This window comes from Sporisorium graminicola, chromosome SGRAM_4 (assembly GCF_005498985.1).
Source record: "Sporisorium graminicola strain CBS 10092 chromosome SGRAM_4, whole genome shotgun sequence".
Taxonomy (NCBI): Eukaryota; Fungi; Basidiomycota; class Ustilaginomycetes; order Ustilaginales; family Ustilaginaceae; genus Sporisorium; species Sporisorium graminicola.
In genome coordinates, this window is record NC_043734.1 from 401,634 (window position 1) to 422,084 (window position 20,451).

The 20,451-nt window shown below is 58.3% G+C and overlaps 9 protein-coding genes across 9 annotated transcripts; 3 read left to right on the plus strand and 6 right to left on the minus strand.

Moving 5' to 3' along the window:
• Positions 1–139: 139 nt before the first annotated feature.
• On the minus strand, positions 140–711 carry EX895_004606 (uncharacterized protein; the record flags this gene model as incomplete). The annotated part of the gene is made up of 2 exons (XM_029885200.1): positions 140–445; positions 535–711. The coding sequence occupies 2 exons, from the start codon at positions 709–711 to the stop codon at positions 140–142; spliced, it is 483 nt and encodes a 160-aa protein (XP_029738442.1).
• A 503-nt stretch (positions 712–1,214) lies between these two features.
• On the plus strand, positions 1,215–2,216 carry EX895_004607 (uncharacterized protein; the record flags this gene model as incomplete). Its single annotated transcript, XM_029885201.1, has 1 exon — positions 1,215–2,216. One exon carries the CDS (start codon positions 1,215–1,217, stop codon positions 2,214–2,216), a length of 1,002 nt encoding a protein of 333 aa, XP_029738443.1.
• Positions 2,217–2,298: 82 nt separating this feature from the next.
• On the minus strand, positions 2,299–3,285 carry EX895_004608 (uncharacterized protein; the record flags this gene model as incomplete). Its single annotated transcript, XM_029885202.1, has 1 exon — positions 2,299–3,285. The coding sequence occupies one exon, from the start codon at positions 3,283–3,285 to the stop codon at positions 2,299–2,301; it is 987 nt and encodes a 328-aa protein (XP_029738444.1).
• Positions 3,286–3,963: 678 nt separating this feature from the next.
• On the minus strand, positions 3,964–6,465 carry EX895_004609 (uncharacterized protein; the record flags this gene model as incomplete). The annotated part of the gene is made up of 1 exon (XM_029885203.1): positions 3,964–6,465. One exon carries the CDS (start codon positions 6,463–6,465, stop codon positions 3,964–3,966), a length of 2,502 nt encoding a protein of 833 aa, XP_029738445.1.
• A 1,238-nt stretch (positions 6,466–7,703) lies between these two features.
• On the plus strand, positions 7,704–9,389 carry EX895_004610 (uncharacterized protein; the record flags this gene model as incomplete). Its single annotated transcript, XM_029885204.1, has 1 exon — positions 7,704–9,389. One exon carries the CDS (start codon positions 7,704–7,706, stop codon positions 9,387–9,389), a length of 1,686 nt encoding a protein of 561 aa, XP_029738446.1.
• Positions 9,390–9,819: 430 nt separating this feature from the next.
• EX895_004611 (uncharacterized protein) lies at positions 9,820–11,706 on the plus strand (the record flags this gene model as incomplete). The annotated part of the gene is made up of 1 exon (XM_029885205.1): positions 9,820–11,706. One exon carries the CDS (start codon positions 9,820–9,822, stop codon positions 11,704–11,706), a length of 1,887 nt encoding a protein of 628 aa, XP_029738447.1.
• A 204-nt stretch (positions 11,707–11,910) lies between these two features.
• EX895_004612 (uncharacterized protein) lies at positions 11,911–14,268 on the minus strand (the record flags this gene model as incomplete). The annotated part of the gene is made up of 1 exon (XM_029885206.1): positions 11,911–14,268. The coding sequence occupies one exon, from the start codon at positions 14,266–14,268 to the stop codon at positions 11,911–11,913; it is 2,358 nt and encodes a 785-aa protein (XP_029738448.1).
• A 629-nt stretch (positions 14,269–14,897) lies between these two features.
• On the minus strand, positions 14,898–16,345 carry EX895_004613 (uncharacterized protein; the record flags this gene model as incomplete). The annotated part of the gene is made up of 2 exons (XM_029885207.1): positions 14,898–15,901; positions 15,994–16,345. The coding sequence occupies 2 exons, from the start codon at positions 16,343–16,345 to the stop codon at positions 14,898–14,900; spliced, it is 1,356 nt and encodes a 451-aa protein (XP_029738449.1).
• Positions 16,346–16,849: 504 nt separating this feature from the next.
• On the minus strand, positions 16,850–20,017 carry EX895_004614 (uncharacterized protein; the record flags this gene model as incomplete). Its single annotated transcript, XM_029885208.1, has 1 exon — positions 16,850–20,017. The coding sequence occupies one exon, from the start codon at positions 20,015–20,017 to the stop codon at positions 16,850–16,852; it is 3,168 nt and encodes a 1,055-aa protein (XP_029738450.1).
• Positions 20,018–20,451: the final 434 nt, after the last annotated feature.

Genomic DNA, 20,451 nt, shown 5'->3' on the forward strand with positions numbered 1-20,451 from the left:
TTGTATTGTACTTGTATCTCTGTATTTCTCTCGCGAGCACCTTGTCTGAAGGGTACGTTTGACTCGATTGACATTTCAATTGCATGTCAACGAAGCTTACACCACAGCGGTTCCGGAGATGACACCGGGGCTACCAGCACTAGAGCTTGTCAGCCGCCTTTTCCTGCTTGTCCTGTTTGATGTCCTCCTTCCTCTGCGACCTCTTCTTTTCCTCTTCGATCGCCTCCTTGGTCAACTTGCCTTCGGGATCATCGGCGACTTTGGCCATGGCGTCAAAGTCGAGCTGTTCCGTCTTGGTCGCGAGGCGGTTCTGCTGCTTGTGGTCCACCCTCAATTCTTTGTCTTTGACCAGGTGTCGGCCGCCGAAGAAGAGGGCGAGGCCGATGATTCCGCCAGTGAAGAGGAAGAGTGGGGTGATTTCGGGTCGGTTCATCACTTGCTTTACCTGTCGTTCAAAAAGAGGAGGCGCAGAGTGAATTAGGTCAGTGGTCGATAGGTCTGAGGATGGTGGCCGAATGAACAATGAGGACTTACTCCTTCAGCCTTGGCACGGGACTGGTCATCTTTGCGAATGGCAGAAAAGGTAAAGTTGCGGGTCGACACTCGAGGTGCGATGCCGAGCTGCGTTGGAAAGGGTGCAGCACGTCTTGCTCCCGATACCTGGGCAAGACTCTGGCGCAGAGACGAGGCGGAAGGGATCATCAGTCGCATTCTGGTAAAAAATTCGAGGAGCGGCAGACTTGGTGATCAATCAGGATTTGTTGGCAAGAAGGCTCGTTGGTTGGTGGTAGGAGACGAAGAACACGGTTGTGTCAGTCACGGTGGAACTTTGCTGGCTGTCCCCTACTCAAGGCTTTCCGAACTCGACAGACGGAAGCGTCTGTCCGATGCCTCTGTGTCACCAGCTTGTAGGTCTCTCTCTCTCCCTTTGTATCGTGGATGCTCACTCATGACTTCATTCTACATCTCTGCGCTGTGCTGCGGCTCAGGATTTGGACCCTGCAGCGCCTCCACTTTCCGATCTGTTCTTTTTTGAGGAAGCAATGTCAGATCGCTGTTTGATTCTATGAACAGAGCGGCGAAAATCGTGCCTGTGAGAAGGCGTTTCTTCTTTTTAAGGGTCCTCTTTTCCTGCTTCTCATGCGTTCCCCCCCCGTCTGGTTTCTTCCTCCTCTCGCACCTTCTTCACTCGCCAACGACGGGACCAATACGCAATGGCGCCAACAATAGCTACCCAAGACAACGACGGCGTACGGTCCGAATTGGAACGCGAGGAGCAGCTCGACCTCGTCGATCCACTACGACACTTCCTCGCCATCGAAGACGATGACGATGATGGCGCCGCACCCGCGAACACCACCTCCTCCTCTGGCGTCGACGTCCGAGACCTTCCTAGCAAAAATGACTACAGCATCGTCCCGCAACAGATCGAGAGCATCATCGACCGACGCACCACCATCCGCTACTACCGCGATCTCTCCAGGCGGCCGATCTTGCTCGACGACCAGCATCAACCCACCGAGGACGGAGAGCATTGGGACGTGCATCTGAAGCTCGACATGACGACGGGATGTGGCGGTAAGATCTGGCCTGCCGCTGAAGTGCTGGGTGCATACATAGCTGCCAAGTACTCTTCCCCGCCCGAGCAGAGTGCAGGGCAAACGGCGGAAGGATACAACAACCACGACTTTGACTGGCGCAACAAACGCATCATCGAGCTCGGTTCCGGCACCGGTCTCGTGGGCTACCTCGTGCACGCCCTCCAACTGTCCAACTGCCAAGTATGGGTCACGGACCAAGACGTCATGCTCCCCCTCATGCGCGATAACCTCGTCCTTAACTTCCCCGCCACCGACCTCTCAGACGCCTCGCAATCCACACGCTCCGACGGTTCGCTCATCCGCGTCTCCGAACTCGACTGGGGCCACCCTGTCCCGCTGGCCCACTTCGGCGGCGCGCTCCCCCACGTGCTCCTCCTCGCAGACTGCGTCTACCTCGAATCGGCCTTCCAGCCGCTCATCGATACCATGGTGGAGCTCTCGACGACCGAAACCGAGATCCTGTTCTGCTACCAGAAGCGGAGGAAGGCGGACAAGCGCTTCTTCGCCTTGTTGAAGCGTCAGTTTGTTTTCGAGGATGTCAAGGACGACGATGAGGCGAGGATGCGCGAGTACAGGAGGCAGGGCACGCAGTTGTTGAGAATCAGGAAAAAGTGATAGAGTAATGGGTATAACGACATTGGCATAAGTTAGACTACGACGTTCGTGTGTGTGTGTGTGTGTTGTGTGTGTGGCAGGCTTAGCAAATGACACAGCACTGCGAGTCTCCGCTGTTCCCTCTCGCCTCGCCGTCTTGCGGAGCACCACCGCCGCCACCACCGGTGAGACTACGGAAAGAGAATCCGCTGACATTCCTCGCCTGCTGTCCTCCGTCCGCCCTTCCTGCCGCCTGGTCAAGGCTGACCGTGCCATTCGCTCGGCCACTCACAGCCCTCATCCTCGACCGCTTACCGAGCGTATCGTACCGTCCACCCGATCTCGCGCCCTCGTCTGCTCCGCCTTCCCCTCCCGCTCCGCCCGCGTCGCCGGAAGATTCGAATTTGGAATGCACGTCGCGCGCGGCCTTTGCGAATGCCTCTGCGACATTGTAGCCGGTCTTTGCGCTGGCTTCGACGAACAGCAGGCCCTCCTTGTCTGCAAACTGTTGGGCTTCTGCGAAGCTCACTTCGCGTTTCTTGCCCTTGCTGCGCCGGCGCTCCATGCGTTTTCTCCTGGTCAGCTCCTCCTCTCCTCCCGCCTCTTCTGAAGGCGCCGTCTCGTCTTCGTCCTGCACGAGATCGTACATGTTGCCGACGAGGACGACCGAGACCTTCTCCTCGGCATGCGCACGCACGTCGTCGAGCCAGCTCTTGACATTCAAGAAGCTCGCACGGTGCGTCACGTCGTAGACCAGCAGCGCACCCGCCGCGCCGCGGTAGTAGGAGCGCGTGATGGACCGGAACGATTCCGACCCGGCCGTGTCCCAGACTTGGACTTTGACCGTTTCGCCGTTCTCAAGCCGGATGAGGTGCGAGCCGAATTCCACGCCGATGGTGGGGTCCGGGTCGGCGAGGAAGCGGTCGTCGGTGAGGCGCACGAGGAGAGAGGATTTCCCGACGGACGAGTCGCCGATCAGGATGAACTTCAGGATGTAGTCCCACCCAGAGGAGGGTGGCGCGGTGGAGGCGCCCGCAGACACGGCTGAGGACGAGGCGTAGGTGCCAGACGGGATGCGAATTGGCGCCATGCCGAGCGAGTCGCTGCTGTGAGAGGTGAGTAGGTGGGTGGTAGGGTGGGTGTGCCAATAGCGCGGCTCGTGCTGTGCTCGAACGATGCCCGAATGAGTCGACCTGCTGCAGTCGCTGCCCGGTCACACACTCGGCTCCTGATAGATTCCCGAAACCACAGTGAAGTGGTCCGCCTTGAGATGTCGCTGAGCTGAATGTCGGTCGAGTCCAGCCCTTGAGTGATGTTGAAGGGCAGCGATTGATGGTGAAAGAGATACTAGATGGAGGAGTGTGGAGACACACGATGGAGGTCTGAGGTGACGGAGCGATATGACGCTTTGAGCAGCCAATAATCAAAATTGGATATTTTTGGGCGACGCTTTCAACAGTCAGGAGACCCAAAATTAATTCAGAATGAGATAACAGGTTCATCACGGCTCTCTGAGCGCAGTCCACCTCGCGTTGTTCATAACACAGCATGCGCTCTCCAGTCAACAGTAGCCAACAGCCATAGTGCTCCGCTATACCCACATTCTACAGCACACATTCACAATAGAGTCATCAAGATATGCGTTTTCCGCGGCGCCTTCTGTCGTTACAAGGGTGAGAAAGCGAAGACTAATGTACAAAGTTACACAAGGTCGAGGAGCAACAAACACGATTCCAAGAATACAGTACAAGACGCTCGTGAACGACAACTAGACAGCAGCAGTTGGACGGTACTTTTCGGCCTTGCTTGGGCTTTGCGAAGCAGCTCTCCCCGAGGTCATAGTCGACGAGGCACCGCCTGTAACCCCGCCGTTGTTGTTGCTGGGACTGATCGCGTGAACGCCATTCGCCGTGCTTGGAGTCGAGACCAGCGGTGCACCACGCCCGTTGTGGTTCAGAAGCGCTTGCTGGTGCTGTGCCGATGTGACACCGCTGCTCGAATGAGCTAAATCGAATAGCCCGCCGACGTTGCCGGTCACTTGCGAGGAATGGGTCCCAAATGCCCTCCCGAACAAACCACCACCGGTGGTGGCACCATTAACGTTGTCTACCGAAGCGCCGTTCACCATGCCTGCGCTTTCATTGACACCATTCATACCAACAGTAGAAGGCGCGAACGAATAGCTCGCCGACATGGCCATGTTTCCATCCAGCCAGTCAGGTTTCTTGACCTGCTTGTCTTTGCTTCGCGGCGGCGATCCAATGCCTCCAGTCCAACCCGCCTCGCGCGCAGCGTCGAAATAGCCCATCTCGTTGAAGAAATCCCACACCTTGCCCAGCTTGTTGACGTCGATCTTGACCAAGGTGCGGCACTCGCGTCGCGTCAGCTTGCCGCCCCGCGCGATAAACTCGGCAATGAGCGTCGACTTGATCAGCAAGAAAGGCTGCGGCAGGATGCGCAACGCCGAGCACAGCTGCGCCTCGGCCGGTGTGAGCAGGTTGAGTGAAGGCGCTTTGGCGAGGTTGAGTGGCTGCGGTGGTTTGCGCGGCGTCTTGGGCTCGTCGCCGCCACTGCCGCCTTTCTTGCCCTTGCCTTCCTTGTCCGCCTTGGCGTCCTTGTCTTTGGCGTCCTTGTCCTTTTTGCTGTCCTTGCCGTTGGCCGCCGAAGCTGGCGTCCCGGCTGACGCTGCTGCTGCTTGGGCTGCCAGCGTCTCCTCCATGGGCGTTGGCGTGCTCGTATCACGCTGTCGTGCACGTGCTGAATCAATACGAGGCCTGGCAGACGCCGCGATTGGCGTTGCTGCTGCACCCGACGCTGGGAACGCTGCGAGTCCACCCGCCGCCAGTTCCGCCGCCTTGCGCGCTCGCTCTGCTTTCTCCTGTTCGTAGGCGCTGGCATCGTCCAATGTGAGGATGCCCATCTTGCGATAGTGCTGCAACTGCGCGGCTGCCTTGCGCAGTGCCTCTTCGTAGCAGAGGCCGTTGAGGAAATCCTCATAGTCGAGCGCGGTCTGCATCTGCGCGAAGTGCTTGGTTCTCGAAAGCAGCTCCCTCTCCTCCTTGGGCCGACGTCGCTCTGCTGCTTGGTTCCGGCGGTAGTCGACGAGATTGCGTTCAAACATGAAGTGCTTGCGCCGCAAACGTCGATCGAGACGTTCGTTGTACATGTCAATTACCGTGAGCTTGAGATGAAGGTCGGTGGGATCCTCGTCCCAGTCGAACGGCTTGTCTTCAGGTTCGGCATCCTTGTCCTTGTCCTTATCCTTATCCTTGGCATCGGCTGCCGACTGCTGTTCGTCGGCTTCCTCATCTGCATTTGCTTCCTTGTCGTCTTCTGCATTTTGCGTCGCCTTTTTGCTGGTGGGTCCACCTCGACCACTTGCTTCCATTCTTGCATGGCCTTGCGTCGCTTTGCTGCCCAACGCTTCCCACTCTGATGGCATGTCGGCGCCGCCAAACTCGTAGACGCGGCCGAATTCGATGTCCTTGATGAGATGCTCCGCCTCCTGCTCGTATTCGTGCTCGAATTCGAGTCGACCGGGCATGAAACCCCCCAGCTCGCTATGATTGGTGGGGGCACTGACGAGCGGCTTGGCCGACTTGGGTGGCGAGTAGGAAGCCTGTGCTTCGCGCAGCGTTTCAACACGCCGCCTCTTGCGCCGTTGGAACTCATCTTGCGATATTGAGGGCGTGAACGACATGGACGGCCCAACGACGGGCGGTTCTTCTGTGGAGAGCTGGCACGCAACACGGCTGCCCGTTCCTTCGCCGTCGACGAGCGGGTCAAATACTGGCTTTGCGACTTGGTTGTATCGCTGCAATGCCTGCTCTGCTCGCTGGTCTCCACGTTGACTGCCATCGCGGCCTTCGACATAGACGCTGATGTAGTGTTCCTGCACCTCCTCTTTGGAGCGGTTACCAATGTGGTCTGCAATGTCGGCCCAGTTGCCAAGCCCATAGGTCTGGCATCCATCGATGAGGAGAAGCTCCTCGTCTGCGCCCCAGTCGTCGCAAAAGATGGGATACGAGTGCTGCTCCACGACACGGTAGTCGTGCCATGCCTTGTGCTTGCCTGGTTGCGCACCCGAGCAGAAGCAGGAAGCGCAGAGGTCAAAGTCGGTGCAGCCGCCTGCGCATCGTATCCTTACGGTCAGGGTGATGTCGGCACCGCAAGCATCGCAGTGGTAGCGAACGCCCGGTTCGGCGGCGGCCGAGGTGGAGCCGTCCTCGGATTTGGGCGTGGGCTTGTTCTTGCGATGGCTGACCGTCATTGTGCAAGCAAGCTGCTGCGGCGGCTTTGCACCCTGGCCCGCAACGATCACCAAACTTGCTATGCTGCGCGCAAGTATGTCAAAGCTGCTGGAGTTATTGTATGTCGATGTCGAAATTTTGGTGTGCTGCTGTGGAGAGTTTCCTTTGCTGATGTCGAACGATCCTCGGGATGATGGTTAATGTCGAGCAACAACGACAGCGGAGACAGAGGATCGATGTGTTGCCAGTGTGCAATCAGCGAACGTTGCCGGCTAATGTCGATCTTGATGACGGTCCGGGGCGCAAGTGAGAGGTGGGCTGTAAAGAGGCTCGTGCGTCAGGGTCTCAAGCTTGGTTGAGAGCAACAGCGACGACGACAACGACGATAGCGGCGATCGAGCTGAGTCACAGAGACCGTTCGAGGATCTCGACGGCGACAGACGTCGCGACGATGTCAGCCGCAGTATACGGGAAACGACGACAGCGACGACGGCGAGAAGTTCCTCAAGCCAGGCAGATGAACAAATATACCCGCGGCTTTGGTGTGTTTGTGGCTCGATGTTGCCGATCAAGACAATCAACGCAAACGATGTGAGAGCGAACAGCCGCGGCGCGTTGTGTTGAGGGCGCGCGTGCGTGTGACAGCAAATTGCAGACTTGACGCTGCCTTGCAGAAGTGCAGCAGTGGGTAATTCTCGGCCGTGTTGCGGCCAAAAGCGACTTTTTCGAACCGATTTTGACGAAGAATATAGCTATGAAAGCCTGCCAGAATCGGTAGCCAAACGAAGCTTGAGGATCGAAGAATGCAATGACCTTGACAAAAGAGATGAACAAGAGGTGAAGTCGGGTCGATATGCTAGAGGTAAAGAGAGGGTGATGAGCGATGGAGGATGCTGGTGAGCGGGAAAAGGTCGCGCGACGATATTCGATTCGGTCTTGCTCAACTTTCGACCAGCGCCCAAAGGCGACGCTCCGTCTTTGTACTTGACATGACTGACCTAGTGCCTTTGTTGTGTTCATTCGTGGTATTTTGTTCACCGATCGGGACAGGATCTTGGCCATGATTCATTCGTGCGAAATTTTGCACTTTTGTGAAATCACGGGCTTCGGAGATGGATTGCCAGAGGAAGGGTTCGAGCAAAATAATCTTGTTCGCCTGAGCACTTTTTCTTGAAATTTCTTCTGGTTTGTAGCGCTGAACTAGCTCTCTTTTGCCCAACACCACCACCCGTACCCTACAATACGATATCTTTCCAACATGCCAAGGGGTCTGTCATCACCGACCAAGAAGGTGATTTCCAACTCGGCTGCCTCTCCATCTGGCAGCAAGCTCGAGAAAATCAAAGCATTATCACCGGAGGCGTCACCAGAAACCTCGGTAGCCAGCGGGAGCGAGGATGACAGCGAGGATGTCAGCGAGGATGAAGTGAATAGCAGAGACGGGGAAGACGAAAGCAAGTCGGAGGGCGCAAGCAGTGGAAGGAGCGACGAGGAGGCCGTCGGTGACGACTCTACTACCATCAAAGATGCACCGGCAGCAGCAGACGAGGAGCAGGACGAGAAGAAGGGGGCCACCATCGCCGAGGACGGCAAAAAGGTCACGTTCGAAGACCTCGGTGTAATTCCGCAGATCGTAGAGGCGTGTACCAACATGGGCTTCAAGCACCCCACTCCAATCCAGGTCAAATCCATCCCCGAAGCGCTGCAAGCTCGCGATGTCATTGGTCTCGCCCAGACCGGTTCAGGAAAGACGGCAGCGTTCACGATTCCCATTCTCCAAGCATTGTGGGACAACCCGAAGCCCTTCTTTGCGTGTGTGCTCGCTCCCACACGTGAACTTGCATACCAGATTGCACAGCAGGTCGAAGCGCTCGGTTCGACCATCGGTGTGCGCGCCGCCACCATCGTTGGTGGCATGGACATGATGTCGCAGTCCATCGCGCTGTCAAAGCGTCCCCACGTCATCGTAGCCACCCCCGGTCGTCTGCAGGATCACTTGGAGAACACCAAAGGCTTCAGCCTGCGCGGGTTGCAGTATCTGGTCATGGATGAAGCCGATCGTTTGCTGGATATGGATTTCGGCCCGATCATTGACAAGCTGTTGCAGTCGATTCCGAGGGAGAGGAGGACCATGTTGTTCAGTGCCACCATGACCACCAAGGTGGCCAAGCTGCAGCGTGCATCGCTCAAGAACCCCGTGCGCGTCGAGGTCGACACTAAGTACACCACTGTCTCGACGCTCAAGCAGCATTACCTCTTCATGCCTTTCGCACAAAAGGACACATACCTGGTGCACCTCGCCAACGAACAGGCAGGCCACTCGATCATCGTTTTCACGCGTACCGTGCACGATTCGCAGCGGCTCTCGATTCTGTTGCGTCTTCTCGGCTTCCCAGCAATCCCGCTTCACGGCCAGTTGAGCCAGCAGGCGCGTCTGGGCGCGCTCAACAAGTTCAAGACGGGTGGTCGCTCGATCTTGGTAGCGACCGACGTGGCTTCGCGTGGTCTCGACATTCCCGCCGTCGACCTGGTCGTCAACTACGACATCCCCACTAACTCGAAGGACTACATTCACCGTGTTGGTCGTACCGCCCGTGCAGGTCGTTCCGGTCGCTCCGTCACTTTGGTCACGCAGTACGACGTCGAACTGCTACAACGCATCGAAGCAGTGATCGGGCTCAAGATGACCGAGTTCCCCGGTGGAAACGACAAGGAGGCCGTGATGCTCTTGAGCGAGCGTGTGGCCGAAGCGCACCGTGCCGCCGTGAGGGAGCTGAAGGACAACGGCGTGGGAAATGCAGGTGGGTCGGGTAAAAGAAAGCGAAAGATGGATGGGAGACATGGTGACGATATGGACCGCGATGACGATCAGGTTCAGGCTGGTCTGCCTGTTTCGGGCAACGGACGACATCAGAATCAGAACAGAAAGAAAGGTCGTCGCTGAAGGGAATCTTCACTTTACTCGAACTCTCGTTTCATCGCATAATTTGTTTGTAATTGTATTGCTCCCTCTTGCATTGTTGTTGCTTTCAACTCCTTCCTTGTCATGCGCCGTGTTGTTGGCTGCTAAGGCTGTGCATAGTGTGAAAGCGGAGATATATGTATGTCCATGTTGTGTGTTAAGAAGGAAGAAGCTCATCGAGGGCAAGGTTCGGATCTCGGTCAATTCCCTCCACAAAAGAAGAACGCTTTCTTGTAAATTTTGCCCACTCCGCCCACGCAAGAGCAAAATTTGAACGAGAACTCGTTACGTCTTCCATCAACTCTCCTCTCTATCCCTCTCACACGGGTAATTCGACCTTTGGACTCATGCCCTAAACATCCTTTCACCTCACGACATCTACACGATTCGCCTGGGTGCCTATCCTGCCACGATGCCGTCGGCTTCGACCGCAATCTGCGTCCAATGCGAGGTCCAACCGTCCAAGTACACCTGCCCGGCATGTCGGGCCCGGACGTGTTCTTTGGCGTGCACCAAAGCGCACAAGGCCGCTGAAACAGGAGGTTGCTCGAGTAGCGCTGTTGCAAAGAGCCCCAACGGTGTCTCGACCAGTGCATCCTCTTCCCCGGCACCGACGGCCGGATCCAGCGCAAAAGCTTCGCAGGGGTTAGGCTACGTTCCTCTGACGCAGTACACAGAATCGCACATGATGCAGGACTTTCTCTTCCTTTCGTCCATCTCCCGCACCACCGCCGAGAATGGGCGCAAAATTCTCTCGATGAACCTCCTCCCGCCTGCTTCTGGCACCGACACACAGCACAAACACACTGCCAGCCCCAATCAAGCCGCTTCGACAACGCGATTAACGAATCAACAGCGCCAACGCGAGCAGCTGATCAAGCAGCTGCACTACCGGCGCTTCAAGGTCATGGTGCTACCCGACGGCATGGCACGCCGTAAGACGAACCAGTCGCAGTTTCAGCCCAAGGATAAGAAGTTTGTACTCACCGTCGAGCTTGCGTTTCCGCATCGCAAAACCGTGCTCCATCGACAGGATTCGTCGCACACCGTGGAGCAGGTGGTGCTGAACGAGCTGCAGCACCAGAGTTTCCCGAACAAGAAGGATTTGCAACGGCTCAAAGCGGGCATGCCGTCCGGGTCGACAACAATTGCGAAAGGCTGGATCATCTCGAAATCGGTGCTCGAGCACACGCGGTTACCGCTTCCTGCCGCCGCTACACCGCTTAGTGGGGAGGGCGAATTCCTGGCCCTGTCCGCGTTTCCAAGGGAATGGATTGTTCTAGTACCGGCGTACTCGGCGCGGCTGACCAATGAGAGCACGACGCGATACCTGGACTGGTGGACGAGGAAGCGCAGGTGGGAAGAGGCGAATCCCGCGCTTGCGCTGCAACAGAAGCAGGAGGAGCAGGAAGGGCAAAGGCAGGGCGACGGGTGGAATGGCAAGCGTGCGAGAGGTGGGTGGGGGGACAAGGGCGGTAGTAGGGCTGAGGAGGTGGAGAAAGAACCTCAACAGGGGGAGGAAAAGATGGAGTCTCCTGCAGTGACAGCCTCAGCCCCGCAGGTGGTAGAGCCGGCAGTTGGAGGATCATCGTCGCACGGTATCATCTCGAGCACCCTGCTATCCATGCTGAGCCAGCGACTGGGACGCCAACCTACCTTTCTCGAATCTGCAACTCAGCCAGCATCACTCCCATCCACCTCAGCGCAGCCTGCCTCCCCCACCCCACCCATCGCCACGACATCCAGCCACACCGCTCCTCCCATCAGCTCCGACAACGACGCAACCTCGATCCTCCTCTCCCTCACGCATCCTCACCGCACGACGCTCAGCTGGTTACTGCAGACGATCCCCGAGGGGTACAGCGTCGTCGAGTATCCCGAGTTGCGCATCGTGCCGGCTGAGGCAGCGGCAGAGGCGGGGGTGAAGGTCGTGCCACTCACCGGGGAGGGTGCTGGTGTGGATGAAGCCGAGGCGCCGCACAGCGACGGTGCGGGTGAGAAGGGTGTCGGTGAGGTGAAAGGGGATGGGTCTACGACTGCGGGTGCGAGAACGGCGGCGGCGGTGACGAGTGGATCGTTGGGAGGTTTGCTTGCCGGGTATGATTCTGAAAGCTCCGATGACGACGGTGAAGACGACCAGGTGCCGGAGAAAGACCCTCCGAAGCGCGCAGTCGAGCACGCCGACCCATCCGGTGCGCAAGCAGCGCTCGACGAGGCTCCAGCGCGAGCAGGCGGGAGCCTCGCCTCTCTTGCCTTCCAGCATGGCTTCCTTCACGCCCCTCCCAGCTCCAACCCGTAGCTCACCACCCACACGTTCATGTCACGAACAGCCACGCCAATCCAAAGTCACAACCATCCTCTCTTCGCACACGCCTTTGCACAGGCTGAGAAAACGCATAAGTTAACTTAGCTCGCGCGAGTGATGTTACACAGTGAATCTGCATCCGTGTTCCTCCATCAAACTGAGTCTGCGTCCGTATTTTTCCATCCAACCGAGAAAGAGCTAAGGCACCTGCACATTCGCGCGCCAAGCGCACAGGCCCAACAGCAGCAGATGCGCCACCCAGCAGCCGGCACTCACCCATGCACCTGCGCCCTTCGGCCTTCCTCGTCTGCTCACACCTGTACCCTCCCTGGCCTCATCGCCGCACGACAGATCCACGAGCGCCAAAAGCAAGATCGCGGTGTACACGGCATCCAGCGTCTGCACCTGGCACAACAGGGCCGGGGAGAGGCATTTGAGCAGCGCGACACTGACGGCGAGTGTACGCGCGGGCAGCATTCGCGTCAGACGCGAGCGTGCTGAGGTCAGCGTATCAAGGCGTGTGTTGTGGTTGGGTCGGTTGGCTGTGCGGACGTCGCCGTGTGTCGTGGAGGATGATGGGAGAGGTGGCAGTGTCGGCGGTCTGTAAAGAGCAAGAGAGACTCCTGCGTTCTGCGTAGTACCGTTGTCGTGTCTGTGTTTGCGCCGTTGGGATCTGCCTTGTTCCTCCTTCTGCTTTGCGGCGGCGCTCAAGACCTGCAGCACCTCGCTACAGCTTGGCCTCCTGGCGGGATCCACGTTCAGCATCCCCTCCAACAGACCCAACAGCACCTCGTCTCCCCTCCCCTTATTCCCGACCTGCCGCTTGAACCCGCGGTACGCCTCCACCTCGCGCCTCAACTCGTCCACATCCCGCGTCTGCCCGTACGGCAGCCGGAAAAACACCAGCAAGTACAGCACCATCCCGACCGACCACATGTCTGCCTTGCTGCTCAACTCGTCCAACCTACCCGTCACCGCGTTGGGGACGATGGTCTCGGGCGACACGTACTCCATGGTACCCGTGTGCCCGGACCGCGTGCGCGTCCAGTTATCGTGGAGCAAGAGAGACGAGCCAAAGTCGGAGAGCATCGCGCGCGGGATGAGCGCGTCATCGTCCCAGTGCAGCAGCACGTTGCCCGGCTTGATGTCGAGGTGCAGGATGCCACGCGAGTGGAGAAACGAGAGACCGGAGACAATGTCCGTCAACAGGCTGTAGATCTCGTCGGTACGGAGGAGGTGCACTCCGACTTCCACGTCGATGTGCGGTGCGGGAAGGGTGGGTGGTGCTGAGGTCGGCGTAGGTACAGTGGTAGCGGCGGTGGTGGTGGTAACGGTGGCAGAGCGATTGGCTCTTCGTTGACGCAGAGCTGCTTTCAGGCGTTCGATCTTGACTCGCTCGGCTGCGCTGACAGCACCAACGTCGTCATCTTCGTCGCGCTTACCAGTCTGCTTGTTCTGCCCTGTACCCCCCTTACTTGCCACACCTCCATTCCCGCCTCTTTTTCCGGAGTCCTCCACCTCCTCATCCTCGTCCTCCCCTTCACCCGCTCTCGCCGAGATCCAGTCGGCCAAACTACCCCCATTCGCCGCCATCATCAGCACAAACAGCGTCGGCACCTCCGGCGCAAACGGACTCAACCGACACCGCTCGATCCACGCATGTTGGTAGTGGATCAAGTGCGGATGATGCAGCGACTCCATGAGATGCACCTCGTTCAAGCTCTGCAACAAGCTCTGCGCGTGATCGCCCACGGGAATTTTCTTGATCGCATACTTGCCCAACTTGTTCCCGTTGAGCACATGTTGGCAGAGGAACACCTGCCCCCGCGCCCCGCGCCCGAGACGCTTGAGCTCGACAAAGAACCGCGCGTAGTAGCCTTGCGCTTCGGAAGAGTGGTTGATGGGTTCCGGTGGGGTCGAGGCGCCGGAGACGGAGGGGATAGGCGTGGACGAGCCAGAGGCCGACTCGAAGCGATTACGCGGCAGAGTGGTGGTGCTTGCGTTCGAGGAGGAGGCAGAGTTGGATACGTGGGTGGTGGCTTGAGCGAGTAAGCGGAAATAGTTGGGTGCGATGAAGGACGGTGATTCGCGGTCGGCCGAATTGGGTTCGAACTGCGTGTCGAGCGGGTCTCCTTGTCCGAGCGGCCACGGACGAGCACAGGTTGGGCAGATGGTTTGGTTTGTCGAGCTCTCCAGCGATGCAAACCGACGGAAGCGTTGCAAGAGGCTCTGAGATGCGCTGGATCCGTTGCGGTATGGCGCCAGGGGAGCGTCGTTGGAGCCCTCGCTGGTCGATGAGGCATCCGACGAGCGTGGAAAGCTGCGTTTTTGGAGTGACAGCTCGTTTGAGGAGGCATCATAGTAGGCTGCATGATCTCTTGTGCGCAAAACAATCTGCAGATCGCTGGCACGAGGAGCGGGGACTAGGTCGAGACTTGACGGGCCGTCGGCATCGACAGAAGCAGCTCGACTTGAAGCGGGCTCGTCGACGATGCCCGTTGTCACCCACGAGGTGTCTGACAGTCGTAGTGGCGAAGGTCGATACGACGAGCTCATGGTTGAAATTTTTGGAACGTCGAAAACGCTGAAGCTTCTCGGTTTCGAGATGGACAAGGAGGAAGAGGACTGGCTTTTTCGTATCGTGTGATGTCATTTGTGGCCGGCTGGCACGCACTCGGTCATCACATGACCGGATTGTGGCAGTCCGTATACACAACGCTCGTACTCTGTGTCCAAAGGCTACGTGCTTTGTCCTGAAAGCGAAGTAGACGGTTCGAAGGGTAGAAGCGAGAGAGTGCGTGGTTGTTGGTGGTCAGGAGGAGGAGGTTCCAAAAGTGCACATTCGAATTTAAAGCTCGGTCTGAGCAATTTCTCAAGGGTCCATGTCTCGCGCACAGGCACACGCGCCCTCGCTCACTCAGCAGAATGGCGAGCTTCCAAATGCCGCATCGTCCGACCTCGTGGCCATCGACAATTGCTACAGCTCTTCCTCAGCTATTCTTCACCCATGCCAAGGCCAGGGTCTCCACCATCTCAGAATCACCGAAACACACATTGATCGGAAGAGAAATTGCAGAGGATCCAAGTTATAAACAGATGTTACGAGACAAGGGTAGGTGAGGGGACTACACCGCACGTACACCATCTCGAAAGGCGGTCTGTGCGTGCCGAACAGAATATCGACCTTATTTGAGGCTGATAGTCACGCTAGCCAGTGTACCGGGAAGCTCCTCTGAGCCCTGAGCAAACAAAAAGTAGACGCTACCCGCACTGATGAGCACAAGCAGCAACACGCTCGAGCCGATGAGCACAAATTCGGTGCTGACGTCCTTCTTCTCGCACGCCGAGCCGGCCCAGTACACTTTCTTACCCTTGCGAACCTCTGTCAGCTTGCACTGGCATCGGTAGCATGGCTTCCCGCCCCTGGACGTCTGTACGCCCTTGCCGTGGCCGGAGCAATAGTTCGTGGCTTTCTCGAGCGCAGACTGCGAAGTAAAGCAGGTGCCTGCGAGGTTCTTGGGCAGCGGCGAGGGTTTCGAAGATGCAAATGCGTTCGGACGGATGGCGGCACCGTGCGAGAGCTCTGAGGCACGACGGAAGGGACGCAGCAGGTCGGAACTCGAACGCTTGGCAAGCAGATGCGTTGCTCCAGTCTCATCGGCGGTTTCGGTGACGACAAAGGCGATCGAAGCGGCACGTCCTTGCTGCTCGGATTGGCTCTGGAAAAGCGAGGTCACTTGCTCGACGGCAGCACGCACCATCTCCTTGGCCTGGGCAAACTCGACACTGTCAGCACCGTACGTGCTCTCAACGTTCTGCAGGCCAGAGAAGCGTAGTGGCTGCATCGACAGGTCCTGTGCCGTCACGTCGTCCTTGCTGCTCTTCAACTTGGCAATCAGCGCTTCAGCCGATCGCAGCTCGTTCTCGAGTGTTGCAAATGCCGTCGACTTGAACGAAGCAGCCTGCTCGGACCATGTCGCTGCCGCTTTGTCCGCCTTGGTGGTGAGCCATTCGATGCTGGCACTGAAGCCATCCATAAAGCTGCCGGTGAGATGCGAGAGCGTCGACTCGGACGACTTGAGCGCTTGTGCGGCGCCGGCCATGTAGCTGTCGAAGAGAGCATCGAATGAGTTGGAGCTGGGTGCACTCGCCATGTTGTGTGTGGCGGGGACGCCGGTTGGGATCACATCTGGCGCGGTCATGGGGAAAGAGAGAACTGACGGTCAGTTGGGCAATTCGATAGAGGCATGGAATGAGTCTTGTGCCTGCTTTACTACTCACCATCATGCGCAGATCCATGCATGAGCACTAACAAGCGGTTCTGCTCGTCGTCGCGGTGTCCATCAAAGAGGCGTTCGACCATGGCTCGCTGATCCACCTGCACATCGCCCGCTTTGCTGGATTTCAGCACATGGTCCCAAATCGCCGAGTCATCCGATCCAGAAGCACCCTCAAGGTTGATGTGATGAGACAGAATGCGGTTTGCCTCCTCGGCATTGATACTAATAGGTGCAGCGGCGAGGTTGTGAGCGGGAGAGAGGTAGAGATTCGTCTTGGCATCAGCACCTGCAACAGCAAAGGTGGCGGCTGCCAAAGCCAATGGCGCGAGCGATGCACCAGCGATGCGAACCATCTTTGGCGTTCTCAAGACGTTATTCCAAGTGTGTCGATGATGAAGATGGAGTGAAGGAAAGTTGCTTTGAATGAGAAAGTGTGCGATGGTGACGATCAACCGCAGAACGCGCACTCCTAAAATGCAATCCTAGATTTCCAGTCTTTCGCCTCTCTTTTGCCCCTGTGCCCTGCGGCGCTGCGCTGTGCTATGCTTTGCATCTTCGCTCAGCGTCCGTGCGACGAGAAATTGCGAATTTTGACGCCATCTACCTATTGTTAAACCACTCTTTGCCTTCTACTGCTCGTCATAAATACGGAGTGTTTCCTCATGGGAACCGTGCAACATGAATGCACAAAAATGTCACGCAGAACAAGAGTCTAAGGATTAGAGTTCGCGGTCACACAAGAACGAGCGGTATAGTCGCTTCCAAGCAAGGCAAGGTAGCGCAACGTGACAAAAGAGCTAAAAGAGCGTGTGTGTGAGTGAAGAGAAATGATCAAGAAAATGATATGAACAGCTGTCCTACGAAGCGTAGGGCGGGCTGATGGGCGAGGCACCAACGCCGTTCGTCTTGACTGGCTTACTGGCAGCCAACGAGCTGTCCGGCCCCAGCTTGGACGGTTCCTCGTCCTCCCCCACCCTGAGCGAGTCCAGGATGGCCACTGCACTCGTACCGTTGCTTCCGTTAGCACCAGTGATCATGGGGCCACGGCGCGACTCTCTTCGGCTCGCACGGCGCCCATCAAAGTCAGCCGCGCCAAACGAATTGTCTTGACTGTAGCCGTTGGTGTGACGCGTCGACGAGGGCGAAGCAGTTCCCAGCGCTTCGCGCAGTTCGTTGACACCCGTCGACGGCACGTGAATGCTGAGCCGACTGCTCTTGTTGACCGACGCCGTCGACGCATTGCTGCCGTTGACGAGCGAAGCACCACCGACACCGTTGAGCGGCGTGTACGAAGGACGACGCGACGTCTGCTGCGATCGAGGTGCCAGCGACGACGTAGCGTACGGGCTCGAACCGGCAAAAGCCTCGTCCACGGCAATGTTGATGTTCCAGTCGCGCTCCAACCACCGCTTGAGCACCGTAGCATCCAGCTGCGTCGCCGACTGCAGCTTCGGGCTCGAAGCGAGGCTGCTGATCACCGAGATGCCGTTGATCGAAGGCGAGCTGCTGGTGCTCGATTCGCCCAGCGCGTTGATGCTACCCACAGCTGAAAAGGGGACGACCTCCGGAGGCAGCGTGAGTCCACCCACCGGCGACGGTCCAGGCTCGACGCCCAGCGAAGGCACTTGCGACAACACACTCTGGGCGGAGCGAGTGACGGCATCCACATCGAACGTCTCGCCGAGCCTTGCCAGCACGCGTGCTGCCACCATCCGCGACGAAAGACGTCGCTGGTTCTCAAGGCCTGTGTTGGCAGCAGCGCCATTGACAGTCAAGCGGCTGCCGGCATCCCTGTCGAGGGCGATCAGCATGGGCGTCAGAGCCAGCACTGCACTGCAAGGAAGTGCCGTCACCACATGCTCGAGCGCTTGGGCCACGGCGACATAGTCGACGGGGAGCGCCGCGGTTGATTCGCGCGCGTATGCACCCGACGTGCCGCTGTTGAGCGATTCGGGACGGCCAGGGTCGGCATTGATGCGGTCCAACTGCGGCAACAGCTCCAAAGGTGACTCTCGCAGGTTGGCAAGCAGCTGCGGCGGCGGCGAGAGGCTCTTGCTCAGGCACATGACGTGGGCCGCAGCACCGAGCGCATGCACAGTCCCGATGCCATCGCCCACTTTCTCGCCTATGGGAGCTACGGCAAAAACGTCGCTTTCGCGTTCGAGCTGCTCGCGATCAAATTCGTCTCGGAACAGTGTGATGAGCGTCTGAGCGTAGGCGAGGCGCACGGCATGGTTAGGTGACGTAAGCAGGCTGGCCGTCGAGAGGATCGACGAGGGGGCCACGCGGTTTCGTGTGCCCGCACGGGCTAGGCCGAGCTTGGTTTCCGCAGAGGCTGCTGTGCCTGCTGCTGCTTTGCCCTTGTCGCTTTCCGGGGCGCGCGCTCCCTTGGCCGAGGCATCGGCATTAGCGCCGCCCTTGACGTCGATCGCCTCGTGGATCTCTCCGCTCGACTGATGCGTGGCTGCCAATACGCCCTGCAGACAGAAGAGAAGGACACGGATGCTCTCGTCGCGCTGCTCGGGGCCAGCATTGGCGAGTCGCTGGCGGTGGACATGGCTGTTGAGGTCCTGCTGCTCACCGCGGTGCACGGCGCCGAGGTTGCTGACCTTGACGGAAGCGGCATCGGGAGCAGATTCGGGCATCTGGAGTGCGACGATGCGGCCAGAAATCTCTTCGACAATGTCGTTGATCTGGTCGGCGTAGTAGACGTGCGTGCCGAGACCGCTGATGCAGTCGACCAGCGGAGGCAGGAGGCTGTCGCGCGTATCCTTGTAGACTCTGCGCACGGCGAGGGCAGTGAGGTTGCTGAGCGTGTCCGAGGTGCTGAGACCAATCAAGCTGAGCTGGCCGGTTAGGATGGTGCGCGACATTTCGATGAGCGAGGCGTGCTTTGCCGTCGCCTTGCCCTCGCAGTTCTCGACGAGGTGGTCGACGAGCGTATCGAGCACGACAAAGCGGTACTGGAGCGAAGTCCAGCTGCAGAGCGACTCTGCGAGCCAGCAGCACCACGGGGCGTCGTCCCACTGAGAGGTCATCTGGCGTCGATCGGTGGGGGAAGGGACGGACAGCGCCGACTTGTTGTCAAGCCAGGTGATGACATTCTGCACGACGCTCTGTACCTGGACGGCATCGGCATGGCGGAGCAAACCTCGTAGCGTACCGATGGCGGCCGAGATGACATCTTCGGACGAGGGACCCTTCTCACCAGCGACGTGAGCCGAAATAGAGCGTGTGCGACGGATGGCCAGCGGCTTCTTGGAGATGTTGAACTCGGAGTAGCTCGGCTCGCCGTCGGTGGCCTTTTTGGCTTCGCTGCGAAGCCAGTCGAGAGTGACGCGGTTACCCTTGGTGTTCTCGACGAGAGCAGGGGTGAGGAGGGAGATGAGCTGCTTGGAGTTGGACGAGTAGATGGCATCCGAGGCGACTGCTCCAGCCAAAGCACCGAGACCGATGAGACGAGTGCGGTTGCGCTGTTCTGCATCCTCACCGAGCGAAGGATCGGGCCCGATGGGGCGCTCTACGGCAAGGGTAGCAAAGGATTTCACGAGGCGGTGGAAGCTGTCGTCGACCGATGTGGTGGCAGGGTCGAGGAAGGAGGCCAAGGCGTAAAAGGCGCTGGCAGCTCGTGCACTGATCTCGAGATCTCGTGGGCGTGCTGGGGTGGGCTGTGCAGCGTCGAGTGCAGTGGCAATGATGGATTGAGCGGGTTTGATGAAGTAGTTGAACGAGGATTTGCACTCGGTGAGCAGGTTCTTGATGATGGCCAAGGTGATCAGGAGGCCTGCTTTGCCCTTGTCTGCCGCTGGGCCGGAGCCTTTGGCGGCGCGAGCGTCTGCCTGAGCCTTGGAGTCGAGGAGGGTGGAGACCTTTGTGAGCTTGGCAGGCTTGTTCTGGGCATAGTAAGTGAGGCGGCCGAGTTCGTTGGAGTTGGGACGGTATTCGGGTGCCGAGGTGACGAGAGCCTTGGGCGCTGGGTAGCAGTCGTCGACGAGCTTCTTGTGATTCGACTTGGGGATGCACATGCTGTGATCAGTCCAGGGGTTGTGGTCGATCAGTCCGTTCGATTGCGTTAAGTTAGATGCTCTCGTGGGCCGTCGAGGGGTGGGAAGGCGAGAGAAAGGACAGAGCACGAGAGCCAGCCTTTGATATCTGAGAGTTGAGATGATCCAGCGGCCGTCGGACAAGAACACAAGTGTGGGATCTGAGAAGGGAAGACGAAGGAGAACGAGAAGCCAGGAGGAGCTGAGAAGGACGACGATGGTGAGCAAGGTGAAAAGAAACGCCAACACCGGACGGAGCAGCAGAGCACGAGGGGCGGGTCAACCGTGGACGAACAACGTTCATCCTCGTCATGTTCAACTCTCTGGTCTCTAAGGCACTTTGGCCCGGCACGAGAAATTCAAGCCCAGGAAAGTAAATGCGGAGAATCTATGCAAAAAAAAGGTCAGTGCGGTCA